At 41.5% G+C, this 21,724-nt stretch overlaps 1 protein-coding gene across 1 annotated transcript in view; it reads left to right on the top strand.

Moving 5' to 3' along the window:
- Positions 1–3,684: 3,684 nt before the first annotated feature.
- LOC134571304 (uromodulin-like) overlaps positions 3,685–21,724 on the top strand; it is a 33,499-nt gene continuing 15,459 nt past the window's right edge. Inside the window, exons 1-4 of the mRNA XM_063429479.1 lie at positions 3,685–3,721; positions 7,397–7,504; positions 19,433–19,471; positions 20,190–20,386. Of these exons, the coding sequence (XP_063285549.1) occupies positions 7,426–7,504; positions 19,433–19,471; positions 20,190–20,386 (315 nt within the window). The 5' untranslated portion in view covers positions 3,685–3,721; positions 7,397–7,425. The remainder of the gene's footprint in view (positions 3,722–7,396; positions 7,505–19,432; positions 19,472–20,189; positions 20,387–21,724) is intronic.

The raw sequence follows: 21,724 nt of genomic DNA, 5'->3' as shown, positions 1-21,724 counted from the left end.
ATCTTTTGACTTTTACCTTCCCTGTCTGTTCTGGACACCTTGATAAAAAGAGTTAAACTTTCTTCGCTGACCAACACATCTTTAATAAATAAACCTTAAACTGAAATTTAGAGGCTGAAATGAGTTCGCTTAGCCTATATATATTTGACCCTATAACTTTCCAAGACACCATAAAACCTGTACATGGAGGGTACTGTTCTACTTGGGAGACTTCGCTGAACACAAATATTAGTGTTTCAAAACAGTAAAATTTATTACAACAATATCGCCAAGGTTTTTTGCATTTTTAACGCACAAACAGCACTTACACGGACGATATTATTGCTGCGATACTTTTTACTGTTTTGAAACACAAATATTTATGTTCAGCGAAGTCTCCCGAGTACAACAGTACCCCTCATATACAGGTTTTATGGTGTTTTCAAAAGTTACAGCGTCAAATATAAGGTTTGTGTTTCATTTTATTCACATTAAAATTCGCCAGATTGGTTACGTTGCCTTTGAGACCCTATGGTAGCCCAAGAATGAAAATTAACCCCATGATGGCATACCATTTGCAATAGTAGACAACCCAAGGTATTGCAAACGGCGTATGTCCAGTCTTTTTTAGTAGCCACATAGTCACAAACACTGGCCAAAATTGGCGTTGTTTTGCATTTTTCACACACAAACAAATACTAACGCTAACTTTGGCCAGTGTTTGTGACCAAATGGCTACTAAAAAAGACTGGACATACCCCATTTGCAATACCTTGGGTTGTCTACTATTGCAAATGGTATGCCATTATGGGTATACATTTTATTCCTGGGCTACTATACAGTCCCAAAGGCAACGTAACCAATCTGGCGAATTTCAATTTCAAATGTAACATGCTATATTTGACCCTGTAACTTCCCAAAACACCATAAAACCTGTACATAGGGGGTACTGTTTTACACGTGAGACTTTGCTGAATACAAATATGTGTATTTTATTGCAGTAGAAGCAAACAGTATTATGACATTGACAGTTACAATGGCATGTAGAACTACAAAAATAACATTTTATTTTCTCCCATTTTTTTCATTTTAAATTATGTTTCATAGCTAAATATTTGATATTAAAGGAAATCCCTGTTCCCCCTGAATAAAATGATATATAATAAGGGGGGGTGCATTTAATATGAAAGAGGTGAATTACGGTTGGACAGACATATGACAGGTTTCGTTTACGTTTTGTTTTGTTCACAACCTGTACATTTGGCTCAGTCCTTAAGGGGTTAACAACCCACTCCAAAAAAGATGCACTATAAATATAAACAAGATAAGGAGCAGCCCATCGGTAAACATTTGTCATCCTCTTCCTTATCTGTTCCTAGTTTAGCTATGAATTCCTTAGAAGCTGGAAGCTAGTTACCCTTATAGATTTTTCTCTTATATATTACTACTTTAATGAAAACCCAGCAAATGTCACAGATTAAGCTTCTTTTAGACAATCTTCATTCACCCTTGTTACATTATGAACAATATTTTGTTTGTCTAAAGTGTTAACCCAAGCAGGGGCAGGACTCTGCTTATCATTATTTAAAATGCTATTTAAAATAGAGGCTACTTCCCTTAACATTTCCAAATTAACATTCCCACACTCTCATACACAAACATACACACACAAACCCATACACACACTTATACACACAAACAATCACAAACAATCAGGGCCGGCGCCATGGAGCAGGGGTCACACATTGCCGGATACCCGGGTGGAGGATTTCATTATTCTCCACCCAGCATAAAAAAAAACAACAAAAAAAACATTGCAGCAGTGCTTAGCATGTGGCGGGGCTAAATGACAGTGGGGGCGGGGTTAGACGTGCCAGGTAATTGCTGCATGGGAAGCAGGAAGGAGTCCCTGATTCCCCAAAAACCAGAATCTAGGAGCTGCACTACTTCCACCTGCATAATGAATAGAGGTGACTGTGTGTGATTGTCTGCCTATGTGTGACTGTCTGCCTGTGTGTGTGTGTGTGACTGCCTGTGTCTTTGTGTGTGTGTGTGTGTGTGTGTGTGACCGCCTGTATGTGTGTGTGACTGTCTGCCTGTGTCTGTCTGTGTGTGTGACTGTCTGCCTGTGTGTGTGACTGTCTGCCTGTGTGTGTGTGTGTGTGTGTGTGTGACTGTCTGCCTCCGTGTGTGTGTGTGTGTGAATGAGTGACTGTCTGCCTCTGTGTGTGTGACTGTCTGCCTCTGTGTGTGTGACTGCCTTTGTGTGTGACTGTCTGCCTGTGTGTGGCTGCCTGCCTTTGAGCGTGTGTGTGGCTGCCTGCCTTTGAGCGTGTGTGTGGCTGTCTGCCTGTGTGCACGTGTGTGGCTGTCTGCCTGTGTGCATGTGTGTGGCTGTCTGCCTGTGTGCATCTGTGTGGCTGTCTGCCTGTGTGTGTGACTGTCTGCCTGTGTGTGTGTGTGTGTGTGTGGCAGTCTGCCTGTGTGTGTGTGGCTTTCTGCATGTAACGGGGTGTGTGTGACACTGTATATGTGGCTGTATGTACGTGACTGTCCATCTGTACCGGTGTGTGTTTGTAATTGTCTGCATGTAACTGCGTGTGTGTGTGTGTGTGACTGTCTGCCTGTAACTGTGTAGTGAATATTTGTTTTTAAATCATTATTAATTTAATAAATTCCCTATACAATCACTACACTTCTATACACACACTTTACATGGATGACGGGGGGGTGGGGGGGGCTCTGCAAAGATGTTAGGCCTAAGACGACACTGCACACACTAACACACATACTCACACTCACACACATACACACACAAACTCATACATACACACACTCATACTCACATTCATACTCACACACACTCAAACGTATACACACACTTACACATATACAAGTGATTTTTAAAAAAATATCTCCAGCCACCCTCCTGTCAGGTTACCTTATGTGCCTTCTTGCTGCTTGTGGGAGTGAGGGGTCTGGAGCTCTTCGTGCTCCCTCCCCTCATGCTGCGGCGGCCTCCTCCTGCGCTGCCTCCCTGCAGGATGCTGGGAGGAAGTTACAGACTGTCATTTCCTCCCAGCCGGCCGACATTACAGGGGTCCGGTCGCAGTCTTAAAGGACCGCGGCACCTGACCAGGCCCTTGTGTGCACGTCCCTGGGGCACAACCGAATGGAAAAATGGATCCACAAATATGAAATCATTTGAAAAGATTATCCAACAATTTAGCAACAATACCACTTTAAATTCAGATAGATGTGGCTAGATATATTTCAATTATAAAAGCATTGCCATACACAAAATGTTTTATGGAATAAAACCATTTAAGTTAAAAAGAAAAATCCGTTACCTGTTAGCAAATGTAGATAACTCATGACCTTTGCCAAAATATATGTAATTTTTGTTTACTATGCTTTATCAAATATGCTATATTTTACACTATAATAGTATAATATATACAAGTCATATCCTTCTGCGGTGTGCTCAATTGAATTCTTGTTATAAAATTACATTTACCATAAGTCATATTTAATATACCTATTGTTGTTACGCGAAATATCCCATTTATTGTTTCTCCTTGTGTTTTACATGATGTCACTCATGTTAATGAGGGTTGTATCTTAAATGTGGGTAAACAATGCAATAAAGCAACAGTATAAAATGTTTGGTCTCGCTGCAAACAGAATTAATGTTTCAGAGGTTAGTCCTGCAGAGACCTTGATTCAACAACACACTTTGGAGGTATGTAGAAACTTTCACAGATTCATTTTTAAAAAGGTATTTTCGTATAATATCTCGTTCCAGGCGTAAGGAATGTTTGCTTATACTTTTCAGTTTCCTTGTCAAATGTTTGATCTTTTATGCAAATAGTTTTCCCCATGTTTTTGCATGGAATACTTATTTGTATGCATTTTAATTATATTATGGGTAGATATATGTAATTATTTACTTGTTGTACAGCTCTACAGAACATGTTGGCATCCTATACACTTTTTATCCTACAGGGAGAGGATAGAATAGGGCATCACTGCTGCGACGCCTCCCTTACTAACATAACATTTAATATTAGATTTTTCAATATCTCCACGTCTGGAATCTCTTTAAGTTCATATAAATCACACACTGTTCAGATTTACATACCAAATGTTTATAGGCACTGTAAAGTAGCCAGAAATTACAGGGGAATTACAGCTGTAGACCTACTGCCCTAGGTAAGGACAATGCATAATTATAGTTACAAGGTAACATAGAAACATAGAATGTGACGGCAGATAAGAACCATTCGGCCCATCTAGTCTGCCCAGTTTTCTAAATACTTTCATTAGTCCCTGGCATTATCTTATAGTTAGGATAGCCTTATGCCTATCCCACGCATGCTTAAACTCCTTTACTGTGTTAACCTCTACCACTTCAGCTGGAAGGCTATTCCATGCATCCACTACCCTCTCAGTAAAGTAATACTTCCTGATATTATTTTTAAACCTTTGTCCCTCTAATTTAAGACTATGTCCTCTGGTTGTGGTAGTTTTTCTTCTTTTAAATATAGTCTCCTCCTTTACTGTGTTGATTCCCTTTATGTATTTAAATGTTTCTATCATATCCCCCCGTCTTGTCTTTTCTCCAAGCTATGCATGTTAAGATCCTTTAACCTTTCCTGGTAAATTTTATCCTGCAAACCATAAACCGTTTTAGTAGCCCTTCTCTGAACTCTCTCTAAACCACTTGTCATTCGTAGTCAGCAGGGCCGGTGCAAAGAATTTTGGGTACATAGGCGATGATGCATTTTTCCGCCCCCCCAAAAAAACCATCTTCACCTGTGTGCCTCTTAACCTCCCTTTTGTGTTTCTTATCCCGTCTTTTAAATATCTGACTCCCTTTAGTGTATTTTAGCTCCTGTTTTTTTTACCTTTGTGTGTCTCATATCTCTCCTCTTTGTATGACTCTTACATCCTCCCACATTTTGTGTCTTACTCCTCCCAGCCGCTTTGTGTGACTCCTTTTCTCCCAGCCCCTTTGTGTCTTTTACTCTTTTCAGCTCCTTTGTGTGTGTCTCTTTCCTTCTCAAGCCCCGCTGTGTGTTTCTTTCACATCCAGCCCCTCTCCCCTCTCTCCTCCTTTCCCTGTCCCTCAGTGTTTCTTTCGTTCCCCCTCCTTTCCCTGTCCCTTAGTGTTCCTCTCCCCTCCCCCCCGTTCCCTATCGCTTAGTGTTCCTCTCCCCCCTCCCTCCTTTTCCTGTACCTTAGGGCACCTGTCCCTTGGTGCGCCACCCACCCCCATAGTGGTCCCCTCCCCTTCCTGGTGTGCCTCCTACCTTTCTTGTAGCATGGCGGAGTGGAACAAATCCCGGTACAGTCCTGCCAGGTACAGGAAACAGAAGTTCCTGTACCATGGTACACTCTGCTTGGCCACGCTACAGTCAGGGGTGTATAAACAATGACAGTCACACACACTCAATGACAAACACACAGACGTCTCTGACAGCCAGACTCACTTATCTGACACACTCATTCATTGACAGACACGTTGACAAACACACACTGACAGACACACTCACATGCCCACACATACACCCACACACACACTAACAGACACACATACTCACATGCACACACACACACACACACACACACTGACAGACACACATACTCACATGCGCACACACACACACTGAAACACACTCACACACACACACACACAAACTCACAGACACACTCACTCACAAACACACACACTGACAGACACACACACACATACAAACTCACAGACACACATACTCACACACACACACACTGACAGATACACACACACACAAACTCACAGACACACATACTCACACACACACACACACACACTGACAGACACACATACTCACATGCACACACACTGAATGACACACTCACACACACTGACAGACACACTCACATGCGCACACACATACACACACACACACACACTGACAGACACACTCACATGCGCACACACATACACACACACACACACACACACACTGACAGACACACTCACATGCACACACACACACACACATACACACACACACTCACATGCACACACACATACACACACACACACTGACAGACACACTCACATGCACACACACATGCACACATACACACACATGTACACACACTGACAGACACACACACATGCACACACACATACACACTGACATACACACTCACATGCACACACACATACACACTGACAGACACACTCACATGCACACACACATACACACACACTCACAGTAATTAATAATCTAAATTTAATTAAAATTTCCCACCCAGCCTCCAGTGTGGAGTGAACTCTACCCTGTAGTTCCTGGGGTAGAGTTCACTCACGCAAGATCGGAATGTTGCCATAGTAACCGCGGCAACGTTCCGACCTTGGGTCCTCTCTCCCTCCACAGCCGCATCTCAGTGCCTGTGGGCCGGTGGGGAGCACACCATGAAGGCACACAGCAGGGCCGGCGCTCTGATAGTGCTGGCTCTGCATGGGTCGGCAGGGGAGATACACTGATCTCCCCTGTCAGCCTGGGTCCATGGCCATCACGGCCCACTGGGCATTTGCTTTTGACTATAAGCTATAAAGAAGTTATAATTCCTTTTAGCATTGAGTTGATTCTCTAGAACAATTGGAGGAAGTTGCGATAAATTAAGCCACCAAATTAGATTCTCCTCATGAATAATGATGTAAACTAACAAAAAATCTACATAACAATGAGTAAAATTTTACAACCAAAAAAAAATCGGCAATTTTGATGATGTCACCAAGAGGGCGGAGCCAGCACTGGAGGACCCGCGCGGAGCTGGAAATGAGGTGCGTTTTAATTCCTTTTAAAGGGGCTAAGTGGGGGACAAACCACCTAAATGGTGGGTTTAGCACAATAGGGTCAGGAATACATGCTTGTGTTCCTGACCCTATAGTGTTCCTGACCCTATTATGTTTTATACAATGTCCAGCAGTGTTCCTGACCCTATTATGTTTTATACAATGTCCAGCATTCCAAGAAGAGCCATGTGTGGCACATACGTTATAATGAAAGCTATAAATTGTATACTAAGGAATCACATTTTTATTCAGTTGCACTCAGCCAATCAGTGGCACCCCTGTCCACTTCTGACTAATATGGAAATTCAAGGGTAGAGCTAACCATAACTGGACTGAAGATTTTGTGGTAAATCCGTTTGTTAATGGAATAACCCCTCGGTAAGCTGGTGCCTTTCTGATAAAGTTGTTATGGTGCTCGGAAAGTTCGTTAAATGTCATAAAATGTTTTTTCTCACACTCAGTAACGCATTTTATTATCTGATTGTAGAAGTAAGTAGACATGTTCAACACAGAGAATTTAAATTATTACACTGTTGGACAAAATATAAATATTATTTTCTTTTATAGTTGTATTTGCTCATCGGACATATCCAGAAATGCATCGCTTGTTGACTCTCTTGATATTGGCAGGAGCCACTGAAATAGTGGTATCGACACTTTACAGTGTAGGGAATGGTGAGTAACTAATTTTGTTCCAGTCACAGTTTTCTCCTAAGTTGTGAAGGTTTGGAGGCATTGTATATTCTATTATTGTCATATGTGTTTTCAATATTTTACAAATTACATGTACAACTCCTACTGTTATTATTATTATTATTATTATTATTATTATTGCTATTTATATAGCGCCAACATTTTCCGTAGCAATTTACAATATTATGGAAAGGGGAAATGTAACAATAAGAGGGACAATTACAAAACAATAGATTGATGAGGACCCAGTTCAGACAGGCTTATAGTCTAGAGGAGTGGAGGAGGAGTGGAGGACACAATAGGGAGGGCATCAAGGGGGACAATAGACAAACAAGATGGGAAAGTAACAGAACTGGAGGTGAGAGTGGAGTGTGGCTGTTTAGGAGAGAGCCAGAGACAGATTTGTGAATTAGAAGTTACTCTGGGAGATCATATGCATTCTAAACAGATGGGTGTTGAGGGAGTTCTTAAACGATTGAAGACTAGTCAATCGGGAAAGTCTGGTGGGGGTAAGCAGGCTGTTCCAAAGGAAGGGAGCCACCTGTGAGAAGTCCAGCAAGTGTGAGTTAGCAGTGAGGGTACGAGAAGCGGACAGGAGGTGGTGACCAGCAGAATGGAGAGACCCAGAAGGGGCATGTCTATAAATCAGTAAAGAAATGTAACAGCTAGAGTTGTTTAGAGCTTTATAGGTAAGGGTTAGTATTTTAAACTGTCACCAACAGGATACAGTAAGCCAGTGTAAGGATCAACAGAGGTGCAACGTATGAGAAGAGTGACAAGAGAGAAAGATCAGCTTGGAAGCAGCATTCATTACAGATTGTAGCTGGGCAGTTGTCAGGGTACCTGAGGTCTCTACCTTTGAGAAGGGTAGAGACTTAGTTGTTTATCCGTCTAGACACGCCATATCTCCCGTTCCTCGCGGTCCATCCAGTCATTCTAACGCTGGCCGCAAGGGATCCGCTTCCTTTTCTAACATGACGCTCGATACGTGACGTCTTGACGCTATCCCGAGCGACCTGCCACTCTATTGGCTTTATCCAATCAGCACCCAGCTGAGGCGTGTCTACTCTCCGGACTCAGGGTATTTAAGCTTGCTTCTCTCATCAGCTCATTGCCCTGTCGTGGTTCTAGCTTGTCTAGTCACTCAGTGCTCTTGTATTCTAGTATTCTCTTTGGTTCTGACCCGGCTTGTTGTACTATTCTGCTTATCTCTGTTATCCCTCTGACCCGGCTTGTCTCTCGCTTACCTGTCTTCTCGTTCCCTCGACCTCGGCTTGTCTCTGACTATTCTCTGTTATTCTCTGTACGTTAGTCCGGCCATTCTAAGGCCCGGTATACGTACCTTTCTACTGTTTGTACTCTGCGTGTTGGATCCCTGTCCCGATCCTGACATTACGACAGGGCCAATGGATCCTGCAGGTACAAACAGTCAGCTTGGTTCTTCCGACCCCAGGTTTGATGCCATGGAACACAGGATGGATCAGATGGCCCTAGCACTACAGGCGCTATTGTCTCGTGCTAGTAACCCACCAGAGGAGACACGTACTCCTTCGATCTCTCCTGTAAGTTCAGGTCTAGAAGTAGCTACTGTTGGTGCTTCTTCTCGTATTACTCCACCAGTACGTTATGGCGGTTCTCCTGAGAAGTGTCGTGGCTTTTTGAACCAGATCAGCATCCATTTCGAATTACAACCCCGCTCCTATCCTACAGATAGAGCGAAGGTTGGATTTATTGTTACGTTACTCATTGAGAAGGCTCTGCGATGGGCTAATCCTTTATGGGAGAATGATAACCCGTTAGTCTATAACTATAATGCCTTTGTAGCTGCTTTTAAAAGAACTTTTGACCCCCCTGGTAGGAAGGTCAATGCAGCTAGATTACTGTTGCGCCTTAGACAGGAAAATCGAACACTTGTGGATTATGCACTAGAGTTCAGATCCTTGGCGGCAGAGGTTAAGTGGAACGAACAGGCTTATATAGATGTATTTTTAAATGGGTTATCAGATGTAATCCTTGACGAAGTCGCTACTAGAGAGCTCCCTGAGAATTTGGAGGATTTAATTTCTTTTATCTCTCGCATTGATGAACGCTTAAGAGAGAGGCAGAATACTCGAGATAGGACTCGTAGACCCTCCTTTAAACTAGCTCCTGCATTTCGAAATTCTGAGATCGAAACCTCACGTTTCCCTGAGCCTATGCAGATAGGTAATACTCACCTCACAGAGGAGGAGAGACAGTACAGGAGAAGGGAGGGTTTATGTATGTACTGTGGAGACAGAGGTCATCTACGCCTAAATTGTCCCAATCGTTCGGGAAACGCTCGCACCTAAGTTTCTCTAGAGGACAGGCCTTGGGTGTATCTATTTTGTCCTCTGTCCACAATTATAAAGATCACAGGCTTCTGCTACCCGTTTCTTTGACTTGGGAGAAGGGAGTAGTAAAAACCATGGCTTTGATTGATTCTGGAGCTGCTGAGAGCTTTATCGATCAAGTTTTTGTTAACAAGCATACTATCCCATCCCAGTTAAGGGAGACACCTCTGGCCGTTGAGGCCATAGATGGTAGACCTTTACTTGAGCCTGTTATTTTCCGTGAGACCATACCTATTAATTTAACTGTTGGTATCTTGCATGAGGAAGACCTATCCCTGTTGATCATTTCCTCTCCTTCTATTCCCATAGTCCTGGGGTACTCCTGGTTAAAGAGACATAACCCTATCATTAATTGGGAGTTAGGGGAAATAATTTCATGGGGTCAGAATTGTCAAGAGAAATGTTTGCGGAAGGTCTCGCCCCTTTGCCTGGCGAACACGTCGGCTAACTCCTCTAATCCTACAGAGACACAAATACCGCCTCAGTACCTGGATTTAAAGGCAGTATTTGATAAAAGGAGAGCCGATACCTTACCTCCACACAGATCCTTTGATTGCAAGATTAACCTACTCCCTGGTACCATGCCTCCCAGGGGTCATGTATACCCGTTATCTACTAAAGAGAATTCAGTTCTAGAGGAGTATATTCACGAGAATTTAGACAAGGGATTCATTAGGAGATCCTCCCCCCCTGCCGGGGCTGGATTTTTTTTTGTTAAAAAGAAGGATGGTTCGCTTAGGCCTTGTATTGATTATCGAGGTTTGAACAAGATAACCATTAGGAATGCTTATCCCATTCCTTTGATTACCGAACTCTTTGATCGTTTAAAGGGTTCTACCATTTTCACCAAGTTAGATCTCAGAGGGGCATATAACTTGGTGAGAGTCCAGCAGGGACACGAGTGGATGACGGCGTTTAATACTCGTTACGGTCACTATGAATATACAGTTATGCCTTTTGGGTTATGTAATGCACCGGCTGTATTCCAGGATCTGATTAATGAGGTTCTTAGGGAATTTCAGCAGGAGTGTGTTATTGTATACCTGGACGATATACTCATACATTCTAGAGAGATTGAGACTCACCACGAACAGGTCAGAAGGGTTTTGCACAAACTTCTTCAACATGGTCTGTACTGCAAATTGGAGAAATGTAGCTTCGATCAATCCCAAGTAAATTTCCTCGGTTATGTGATCTCTGGGGAGGGATTTAAGATGGACCCGGATAAACTCCAGTCCATTCTGGATTGGCCTCTACCCAAGGGTCTCAAGGCCGTTCAGAGATTTATTGGGTTCTCCAATTACTATAGGCGCTTTATTAAGGGTTATTCTTCTATTATTTCGCCCATCACCAATATGACCAAACAGGGGGTTGATACTAAGAATTGGTCTACGGAAGCTCTCCTTGCTTTCAAAACTCTCAAGGAGCTTTTTGCTTCCGCCCCAATTTTAGTTCACCCTAATACCACTCTTCCTTTCCTACTTGAGGTAGACGCCTCGGAGACTGGCGTAGGTGCTATCCTATCCCAAAGGCTAGGTGTGGATAAACCATTACATCCATGTGGATTTTTTTCTAAAAAATTGTCTGGTGCTGAGAGCAGATATGACATTGGTGACAGAGAACTACTAGCTGTTATCAAGGCTTTAAAAGAATGGAGACATTTATTGGAAGGGACATTACATCCTGTTACTATTTTAACGGATCACAAGAACTTGTCCTATATTGGAGAGGCCAAGCGATTGTCTTCCAGGCAAGCTCGTTGGTCGTTATTCCTCACCCATTTCAATTACGTTCTTACTTATAGGCCTGGTTCAAAGAATTCTAAAGCCGATGCTCTATCTCGCCAATATGAACCTTTGGCTTCTTCTGAACCGGTTCTGTCCTCTATAGTACCCCAATGCAATATTATTGCTAACACAAGTCTCAAAATCCATTCTCCGTTACTTGCCCAGATCTTGAACTTACAGCATCTGGCACCTGGACAGACTCCTGAGGGAAGAAAATTTGTCCCCCCTGAACTCCAACTGGAGCTCTTACAGTGTTTCCACGAAAGCAAGGTGGCTGGTCATCCTGGCATTCGCAAGACTTATTCCCTGATCTCCAAGGATTTCTGGTGGCCTTCCTTACGAAAGGATATTAAGGAGTTCGTCGGAGCTTGCGAGACTTGTACCAGGACTAAACAGCCTCACGCATCTCCTTGTGGTTTGTTGCTCCCCTTGGACATTCCTGAGAAACCATGGTCCTGTTTGGCCATGGACTTTATTGTGGATTTACCTGCTTCCAAGAGACAGACTGTTATTCTCACGGTGGTGGATAGATTCACTAAGATGGCTCATTTTGTGCCGTTGCCTAAACTCCCCACGTCTCCTGAATTGGCGGAGATTTTTGCGAGAGAAGTTTTTCGCTTACATGGGATACCTTCGGAAATCGTTTCTGATAGAGGCTCTCAATTTGTCTCACGATTCTGGAGATCCTTCTGTTCTCAATTAGGTATCAAATTGAACTTTTCCTCTGCATATCACCCTCAGTCTAACGGAGCCGCTGAGCGTACTAATCAAAAGATTGAACAATATCTGCGCTGCTTTGTTTCCGAACACCAGGATGATTGGGTCGGTTTGATTCCTTGGGCAGAGTTCGCACACAATAATCTCGTTTGTGATTCTACTCGTTCCAGCCCCTTCTTCATGAACTATGGCTTTCATCCCTCCATTTTTCCTTCGGTCTCTTCTTCCCAAGGAGTACCGTCGGTTGATGATCATGTCGCCAATCTGAAGAAGTTGTGGGATCAGACTCGTCAAATTCTCCTGCATAATTCTATGTTGTTCAAAAAACACGCTGATAAACACAGAAGGGCGGCTCCAGTTTTTGTTCCTGGGGATAGAGTATGGCTGAGTACTAAGAACATTCGTTTAAAAGTTCCCTCTATGAAATTTGCGCCTCGGTACATAGGTCCTTACAGGGTTTTGTCTCGTATCAACCCGGTTGCGTATCGCCTAGCTCTGCCGTCGGCCTTACGCATCCCCAACTCCTTTCATGTGTCTTTGCTGAAACCACTGATTTGCAACAGATTCTCTTCTACGGTTTCCTCACCTCGTTCGGTTCAGGTGGACGGTCAGGAGGAGTACGAGGTCAACTCCATTATCAATTCCCGATTCTCCCGGGGAAGACTACAGTATCTGGTCAACTGGAAGGGATATGGTCCCGAGGAGAGGAGTTGGGTACCTCAGGAGGACGTTCATGCTCCTCGTCTCCGCAGGTCGTTTCACTCCCGCTTCCCATCTCGTCCCGGTTCCTTCCGCCCGGTGGGCGTATCTGAGAGGGGGGGTACTGTCAGGGTACCTGAGGTCTCTACCTTTGAGAAGGGTAGAGACTTAGTTGTTTATCCGTCTAGACACGCCATATCTCCCGTTCCTCGCGGTCCATCCAGTCATTCTAACGCTGGCTGCAAGGGATCCGCTTCCTTTTCTAACATGACGCTCGATACGTGACGTCTTGACGCTATCCCGAGCGACCTGCCACTCTATTGGCTTTATCCAATCAGCACCCAGCTGAGGCGTGTCTACTCTCCGGACTCAGGGTATTTAAGCTTGCTTCTCTCATCAGCTCATTGCCCTGTCGTGGTTCTAGCTTGTCTAGTCACTCAATGCTCTTGTATTCTAGTATTCTCTTTGGTTCTGACCCGGCTTGTTGTACTATTCTGCTTATCTCTGTTATCCCTCTGACCCGGCTTGTCTCTCGCTTACCTGTCTTCTCGTTCCCTCGACCTCGGCTTGTCTCTGACTATTCTCTGTTATTCTCTGTACGTTAGTCCGGCCATTCTAAGGCCCGGTATACGTACCTTTCTACTGTTTGTACTCTGCGTGTTGGATCCCTGTCCCGATCCTGACAGCAGTACAGCTTCTGGAGACTCCAGTTAGAAGAGAATTACAGTAATCCATGCGAGAAATTATCACAGCATGAACAAACTCCTTGGCAACATTTTGCGTAAGAAAGGGGTGGATGCAGGCAATTGAAAGGTGGAAACGACAGGTTTTAGCAACCTGCTGGATATGAGGCATAAAGGTGAGGCAATGATCGAAGATAACACCAAGAAAATGAGCTTGCAAGAATGGGCTGTTGCAGGTACCATCAACTAGCAGTAAAAGAGAAAGAGGAAGAACAGAATTATGAGGAGGAAAAATAAGAAGTACTATTTTAAAGAGATTGAGTTTCAGAAAACTAGTGGACATCCAGTCAGAGATTGAAGAAATACAAGCGGTGACACATTGTAGGACAGCGGGGGAGAGATCAGGGGAGGAGAGATAGATCTGGGTGTCATCAGTATACAGGTGGTAGCGGAAGCCAAACAAATCAAAAGGTTTGCCAAGAGAGGCAGTATACAGAGAGAACAGAAGGAGACCAAGAACTGAGCCTTGGGGAGACTCCAACTGAGACAGTATGAGGGTAGGAGGTGTCATTGGACACGGAGACACTTAATGAACGTTGGGAGAGATAGCAGGAGAACCACGAGAGGACAGTGTCGCAGAGACAGAGGGATTGCAGAGTTTGGAGAAGGAGGTCATAATCAACAGTGTCAAAGGCAGCAGAAAGGACAAGAAGAGTTAGTATGCAGTAGTTGCCTTTGGCTTTAGCTGTGATTAGATGATTTGCAACCTTAATCAAACCAGTCTCAGTAGAGTGAAGGGGGCAAAAGCCAGATTGCAGAGGGTCGAGGAGAGAGCTGGAATTTAGGAAATAAGCCAAACTGGTAAACTTTGGCCAGTTTTTGTGACTAAGCGGCTAGTAAAAAAGACTAGACATACCCCATATTGAATACCCTTGGTTGTCTACTTTAAAAAAAAACATGTACATGTGAGGTGTTATTCAGAGATTTATGACAGATAACAGTGTTACAATGCCACTATTGATACATTTAAAAAATATATATTTTGAAACAGCAATGCCCTACTTGTACTTATAGCCCTATAACTTGCTTTAAAAAAAGCTAAGAACATGTTAACATTGGGTATTTCTAAACTCAGGACAATATTTAGAAACTATTTAGCACGGTGTTTTTTGTCGGTTGTAGATGCATAACAGATTTTGGGGGTCAAATTTAGAAAAAGTGTGTTTTTTTTAATTGTTTCATCATATTTTATAAAAAAAAAATCTAAAGTAAATTAGAATGACTATTTAATGGCAAGAAAAACTTTATATAATATGTGTGGGTTCAGTAAATTAGTAAGAGAAAAATTACAGCTAAACTACACACTAATACAGTGGCCAGCTGATTCAGAACTGAGCATATGATAACCTAAATGCCATATTACTCATTATAGGTGTGTGCAGCCCAGTTCATTATGTGTGCAGCTGGAAATTCTTTCATTTTGCTATTTCTAATTTCATATAACCTGCTGTAGTTGTTATGGTGCTAGACAGTCTTTCATAGAATGTTGTCAAAAGGTTTGGTCTGGCAACATACACGCTGCTGCCTCTCCTGGTGAAGGAAGTGCAGGCAGTGAATAAGACTCTACATGTGAATCCCGGACGGATCAATTTGATCGGGTGTAGATTAAAAGGAATTCAATACCTGTTTTGGGTAGTGTTAAATAAGTATTTCAGTGAGAGCGCTGTTAAAGTGAGATCTCTGTGGGAAAAGCTAGCCTTATGACTGGATTGGTGTGTGCAGATTTGTGTTTAACAATGTATTAACTACCCACTTACTTCAGGCGGAAGGGGTTTTCATCCACACTTTTTCCCCCCACCACAACTCTTTTGGTATGTGCTTCACAAGTAACGCCAAGCCTCCGTAGCAAGCCAGTAAATAACCTCATGCTGATAAGTTGCATTAACAATGAAACAGCTGTCCATGAGTGGTTCACTGGCTTTGTTCCGCTTCCTGAGTTGTGTTTCAAAGCTGTTGTATACAGCAGACACATACTCCAAGGAATCCATGCATAAAGGGGAAAAAATTAGGCAATAATGTTGTTTTTTTATTTGCATACGCCCACCGAGAATCCCTTTTACAATTATATATTTTGTTTACAATTATGCTTAGTTAACCCCTTAAGACCGCAGGGCGTTCTATGCCGTCCTTATTTAGATGGCTCTAAACGCCGCAGGGCGGCATAGAACACCCTGCGATCTTTTGTACTTACCTGGTCGCCGGAAATCCCATGCCAGCGATCCCACGCCGGCGATCGCGGTATGGGGGACTTACCTGGGAGCCCAGAGAGTCCCCCTCCGTCCTCTTCGGCCCCCCTGGGCCATGTGATCACGAGGTCCTTGCGAGAACCTCACGATCGCATGGACCGCATAGCCGTCCAAGGCAATGCCAGCAGGGGGAGTGCATGTAATGACAGGTACTCCCCCTGCTGCCTGAAAATAAAATAAAACATGTTAAATCAGTGTAAAAATAAATAATATATACTGAGATCATATATATATTTGTTATATATATGATCTCAGTATATATATATATATATACACATATACACACATACACATAAATATACATACACTGTCTACGTGTATTTTAATATTAATATATACATAATTATATATATATATATATATTAATATTAAAATACATGTACAATGATATTGATTAAATATATATATATATATAATTTTCATTATATATATATATATATATATTTATATATAATAAAAATAAATAAATAAATAAATATATAAATACGTAAAAAAATAAAATAAAAAAAATAAATTAAAAATAAATAGATAAAAAAATATATATTCATGCATAATTTTGTTCTAACTGTATTTTAAAATTAATATATATATTCATATCAAAGTACATGTAGAACGAAACAATATATATATATATATATATATATATGTAAATAAATAAGTATATACATATATATCACTATATATATATAATAATTCTACGTCTATATTTATGTAATAATTTTATATAATTAGGTCATTTTATTAATTACAATTTGCAGGACCTGCCTGACAACCCAGGCCGAAAGTTCAGGGAATTTAATTTTCTAGCACTATATTTAACCCTGTAACTTTCCAAGACACCATAAAACCTGTACATGGGGGGTACTTTTTACTCAGAAGACTTCGCTGAACACAAATATTAGTGTTTCAAAACAGTAAAATGTATTACAACGACGATATCATCAGTGACAGTGAAATTTTTTGCATTTTTCACACACAAATGGCACTTACACTGACGATATAATTGTTGTGATACGTATTACTGTTTTGAAACACTAATATTTGTGTTCAGCGAAGTCTCCCGAGTATAACAGTACCCCTCATGTACAGGTTTTATGGTGTTTTCAAAAGTTACAGCGTCAAATATAAGGCTTGCGTTTCAGTTTTTTCACATTAAAATTCGCCTGGTTGCCTTGGAGACCGTACGGTAGCCCAGGAATGAAAATTACCCCCATGATGGCATACCATTTGCAATAGTAGACAACCCAGGGTATTGCAAATAGGGTATGTTCAGTTTTTTTTAGTAGCCACTTAGTCACAAACACTGGCCAAAATTTGCGTTCAAATTAGTTTTTTGCATTTTCAAATATTAACACTAACTTTGACCAGTGTTTGTGACCAAGTGGCTACTAAAAAAGACTGGACATACTCCATTTGCAATACCTTGGGTTGTCTGCTTTTGCAAATGGTATCCCATCATGTGGGTAATTCTTATTCCTGGGCTAATATATGGCAAAGGCAACGTAACCAATCTGGCGAATTTCAATGTGAAAAAACTGAAATATGTAACACGCTATATTTGACCCTGTAACTTCCCAAAACACCATGAAACCTGTACATAGGGGGTACTGTTTTACACGTGAGACATCGCTGAATACAAATATGTGTATGTTACTGCAGTAAAAGTAAACCGTATTTTGACATTCACAGTTAAAATGTCACGTAGAACTAAAAAAAATTAAAAAATTCTTATTTTCTCCCATTTTTTAAATTTTTTTATTCTTTATTTTTGAAGTGCTTAGAATGACATATACGCTTATATCGCCACAACAACAGACATAAGCCCATAGAGTATCACAATATATTCAGTAACATGGCAAGCATTTACAGCACATTTTTAAAAGGTCAAATTTGGTCGGACTGTCTGTCATGAGTGGCCTCCACGCTGGGAACTACAGGAAGGAAAAATAGACAGTTTGAGTTATCTTATGAGCTTTCAGAGATTAAACGAGGGTGAGGTCTACGTGGTGCCTCTAGGGCTGAGTAAGTATGTGGGCATCGTTTTAACCATAAAATTGCCAGGTGCCTTAATCCGAACACATATTTTGTTAATGGTCAAGAGAAAACTATAAAACTGAGTAAAACTTAGCGTGGGGAGAAGGCAGATTGGGTACTACAGCGCATGGGAGCGTCTAGTTATCACTTCTGGTTAGTTACGGTCCCTGCGGTGCTGTTTTTTCACGTTGTTTACAGTTGTTGTACTGGACGTGTCAGTAGAAAGTGGTTGTGTGAGGAAGGCTAGTAGTGCAAGTAATGTGCATATAGTGAGTGATTTACATTTAGCCTTTCACAGCCTAAGTACGTTGCTTCCTTTATGTGTTTTAAGGATCGGCTGGTGTAGGCTCTACTGACCTGGCTAGAGTTGCGGAGGTTTCGTGGGTGGAGGGGGGGATAGAGACTTGGGCCTGTGGTCCGCGTCAAAACAAGCTTTGCTAAAGGCGTTATATTTTGCCCTCCAGGTCTGCCGGTTGAGGTTGGCAGACTTGGTTTCTGTGTGTGCCCCTTACCACTGTGGATTGGGGGGAGGAGGGGTGGTGTGTGTCAGGATCACGCCCTTCTGTGTTTCATCTGGGGGGGTTGGTGGGTGGTTGGTGGAACCCAATTGAGCTCTTATAGTGGTGAACAATAGAGATAGACATAACAGTAACATAACAAAAGCATAAAAAAACATAAGAATGAGAACTTGAGTTCTTGCGGAGGCTTGATGTGTACTTTGAAGGTAGGTGGAACAGCTAGAGTCCCGTTTGCAGCTCGTCTGTCTCCAGTTGTTTTCAGTTGTCTGGGCTAGCTTTCCTGCCAGATCTTGGGAAAAAAGGTTTGACCGTTGCGGGGTCCCATACCCTGCCGTGTGCAGCATCCGCTGGGCCAGTCTGTGCCTCTGCCAGTCCCAATGTGGAAAAGAATTTGGGTGCTTCCGCTAGAGAGGTGAGTGATTGTGTTGTCCCATTGTGAGTCGCTTGTAGGGTCCCAGGTGGTCCCCATCGGTATGTAATGCCTGCCGCCCGCAGTCGTTGCGTTACTTTCTCCCATTTTTTTTATATTTTTTTCATATTAAATTATGTTCCATACCTAAATATTTGATGTTAAACGAAAGCCCTGTTTCCCCTGAATAAAATGATATATAATAAGTGTGGGTGCATTTAATATGAAAGAGGTGAATTACGGTTGGACAGACATATAGCGCAAATGCCAGATTTTGTTTACGTTTTGTTTTGATCACAACTTGTACATTTGGCTGCGGTCTTAGGGGGTTAAAGTTTGTAATGCTGAATGAGTTGTTAATTCCATCATTTTCTATTTTCTGCAGGTGTTTCGGAAGTAAAAATATCCAAGCAGAATTTAATTGGTAATGTATTGCATACTTTTATAAAATCATATACTTGCTGAATAAAAATAGAAATATGATGCAAACATGCTTCTCATCTTATGAGCAACTCAAATGAAAAAAAAACTAAAAAGCACAAATACATTTTTGACTATACATTGGTTCATATAATATATATTTAAGCTTATACTAATAAAAAAAGATTGGCTTTAATTAGAAACTTTTCAAGAAAAGCCTCATTGAGCAATGGCTACTTGGAACATTTTTAAATGAAAGTTTGGGCACGTATCTAACAGTGAATTGTTTGAGATTAAAAGTAATTTTAGACCAAAACAGATGAACTGGTAACTGCATACTAGGAGAATTTTTCGAATTTGACTACTTTGGCCTTACATGTGGAATTATTTTCGAATTTACTTTTTACAGGGATATTCACTACTCGCTCATATTTACTTCTTTTGAAAGTCACATTGACATTTTTTAGTGATGTGAGTGGTGACAAATTGTTATAGATAGACATTTGATTAAATAAAATAAAAAAAAAACAACGCAAGGGTCAGATGCAAAGGCATATTAAAATGTACATCGGTATGAATGAGAATGCAAGTACACAAAAAAAGTTTTATAAAAAGTAATGATGTTTGTCATAAGACTAAACTAAGGAATAACACATATACTGAATTGTTCTTTATATTACAAGTTTAATATTATTTCCCCCCTCCCCCCAAAAAAATAACAGATTTGTGCCCCAAACTTTTGTGCGGAACCTCAATTGTTAATATGACCTTTAAGAAGAGTGAGCTTGAAGCGTGGAAAGTAAATGTTAAAGGTATTAGTCCTGTACAAGGCTCGTGCATTCCCACAGTGAGTCAAGATAGCATTTCATCAACTGTGTCATGGCCACTTGGAAATACTCAATGTGGGACAATATTAACTGTAAGTATATATGTGGTTTTTTTTTATTGTTTTTGCTATCTTTATTAAAGGTAGTTAATGGAAAAACATACAGATATGCAATAAAAGAGAGCAGTCAGGGTATAACCTAGGATGCCTGCAATTATGGATGAGTTAAAGGCCAATGTTCTAATTCCACAATTATGTGTGATAACAAGTCCAAAAAGTAAAAAGTATATATTTTTTTATATGGATATCATATTAGCACAATTTGTACTCCTGGTAAAGTTATCTATAACTATGCAATATGAACTTGCCTGCAAACATAGATCTTAAGGGTTTTACATCATCTTATTAAACCTATAGTAATTCATGGGACAATGTAATCTAATTCAATACATTATGGTTTTGCGGTCTTGGTAAGGTCTTAGCTATGTTGGAAAGGTGCATTAAAGTGTTACTTCAACCAAAAAACTGTGTTTTAAGAAAGCACCGTTCTTGGTTCTACTAATCCTTGATATTCAAGTCCCTGCTACAAAAATGACAGGAAAAAAAGAAAAACTCCGTGTACTTTCTAGTGCCAAAGCCCAGTCCTTCCTCCTTTCTGATTCTCCACTGCTGATTAGGGGAGGACAAGGGCCGCATTAGCTGTATGTTGCCAGCATGCTGTGTGTTCTGATGGCAGATGCCAAATATGTACAGAATTGACATTACTCTGAACTTGCTGTTTAATGGAAACCCAATAACACTGCAGAAGGTAACGTTACACCTCCGGCTGCAGAAAAGTTAAACTGCACATACAGACTCAAGGCACTATAACAACTTCAAATTAATAAAGAGGTCTTGGTGCTTCGGATAACCCTTTAAAAGCCTTTGCTCATCTTTACTAATCTGGCATAGCTTCCCAATGTCTAGGGGAAAAAAAGATTTTCTAAATGTGAAACACCACTATGCAAATGCAACATCCATAGTCTATACATTTAAAGAGCACTCCAAGCACCATAATTACCACAGAGTGCTGAAGATGATTATGGTACCAGGAGTGCTCCGGTACCACACCAATCTAATTATTAATCCTCCTTGATAATTGTTTCAACCCTTACCTGGGGTGTACCATGCGCTGCTCCCTACCTCTCTGCAGCTGGAAGCTCTCCGCTCGGAATTAAGATGCAGGGCATAGCTTATTGATTGGGAGTGACCAGATGATGCTCTCAGTCAATGAGCTGGACCTGCACTGCAGGGCTTAGCTGAGGAAAGCTAATGGAAGCTCCAAGCAGGAATTAATGGCTCTTAATGCAGGAAAAGAGAGTCGGGGGCAGCAATCCTCAAGTAAGAAGTCAAACTGTTAGGAATTGACTACTTATATTGAGGGGTAGTAGG

Source organism: Pelobates fuscus, chromosome 8 (assembly GCF_036172605.1).
Source record: "Pelobates fuscus isolate aPelFus1 chromosome 8, aPelFus1.pri, whole genome shotgun sequence".
Classification (NCBI taxonomy): domain Eukaryota; kingdom Metazoa; phylum Chordata; class Amphibia; order Anura; family Pelobatidae; genus Pelobates; species Pelobates fuscus.
The sequence above is the reverse complement of the archived record's forward strand: the minus strand, read 5'-3'. Positions and strand labels throughout refer to the sequence as shown.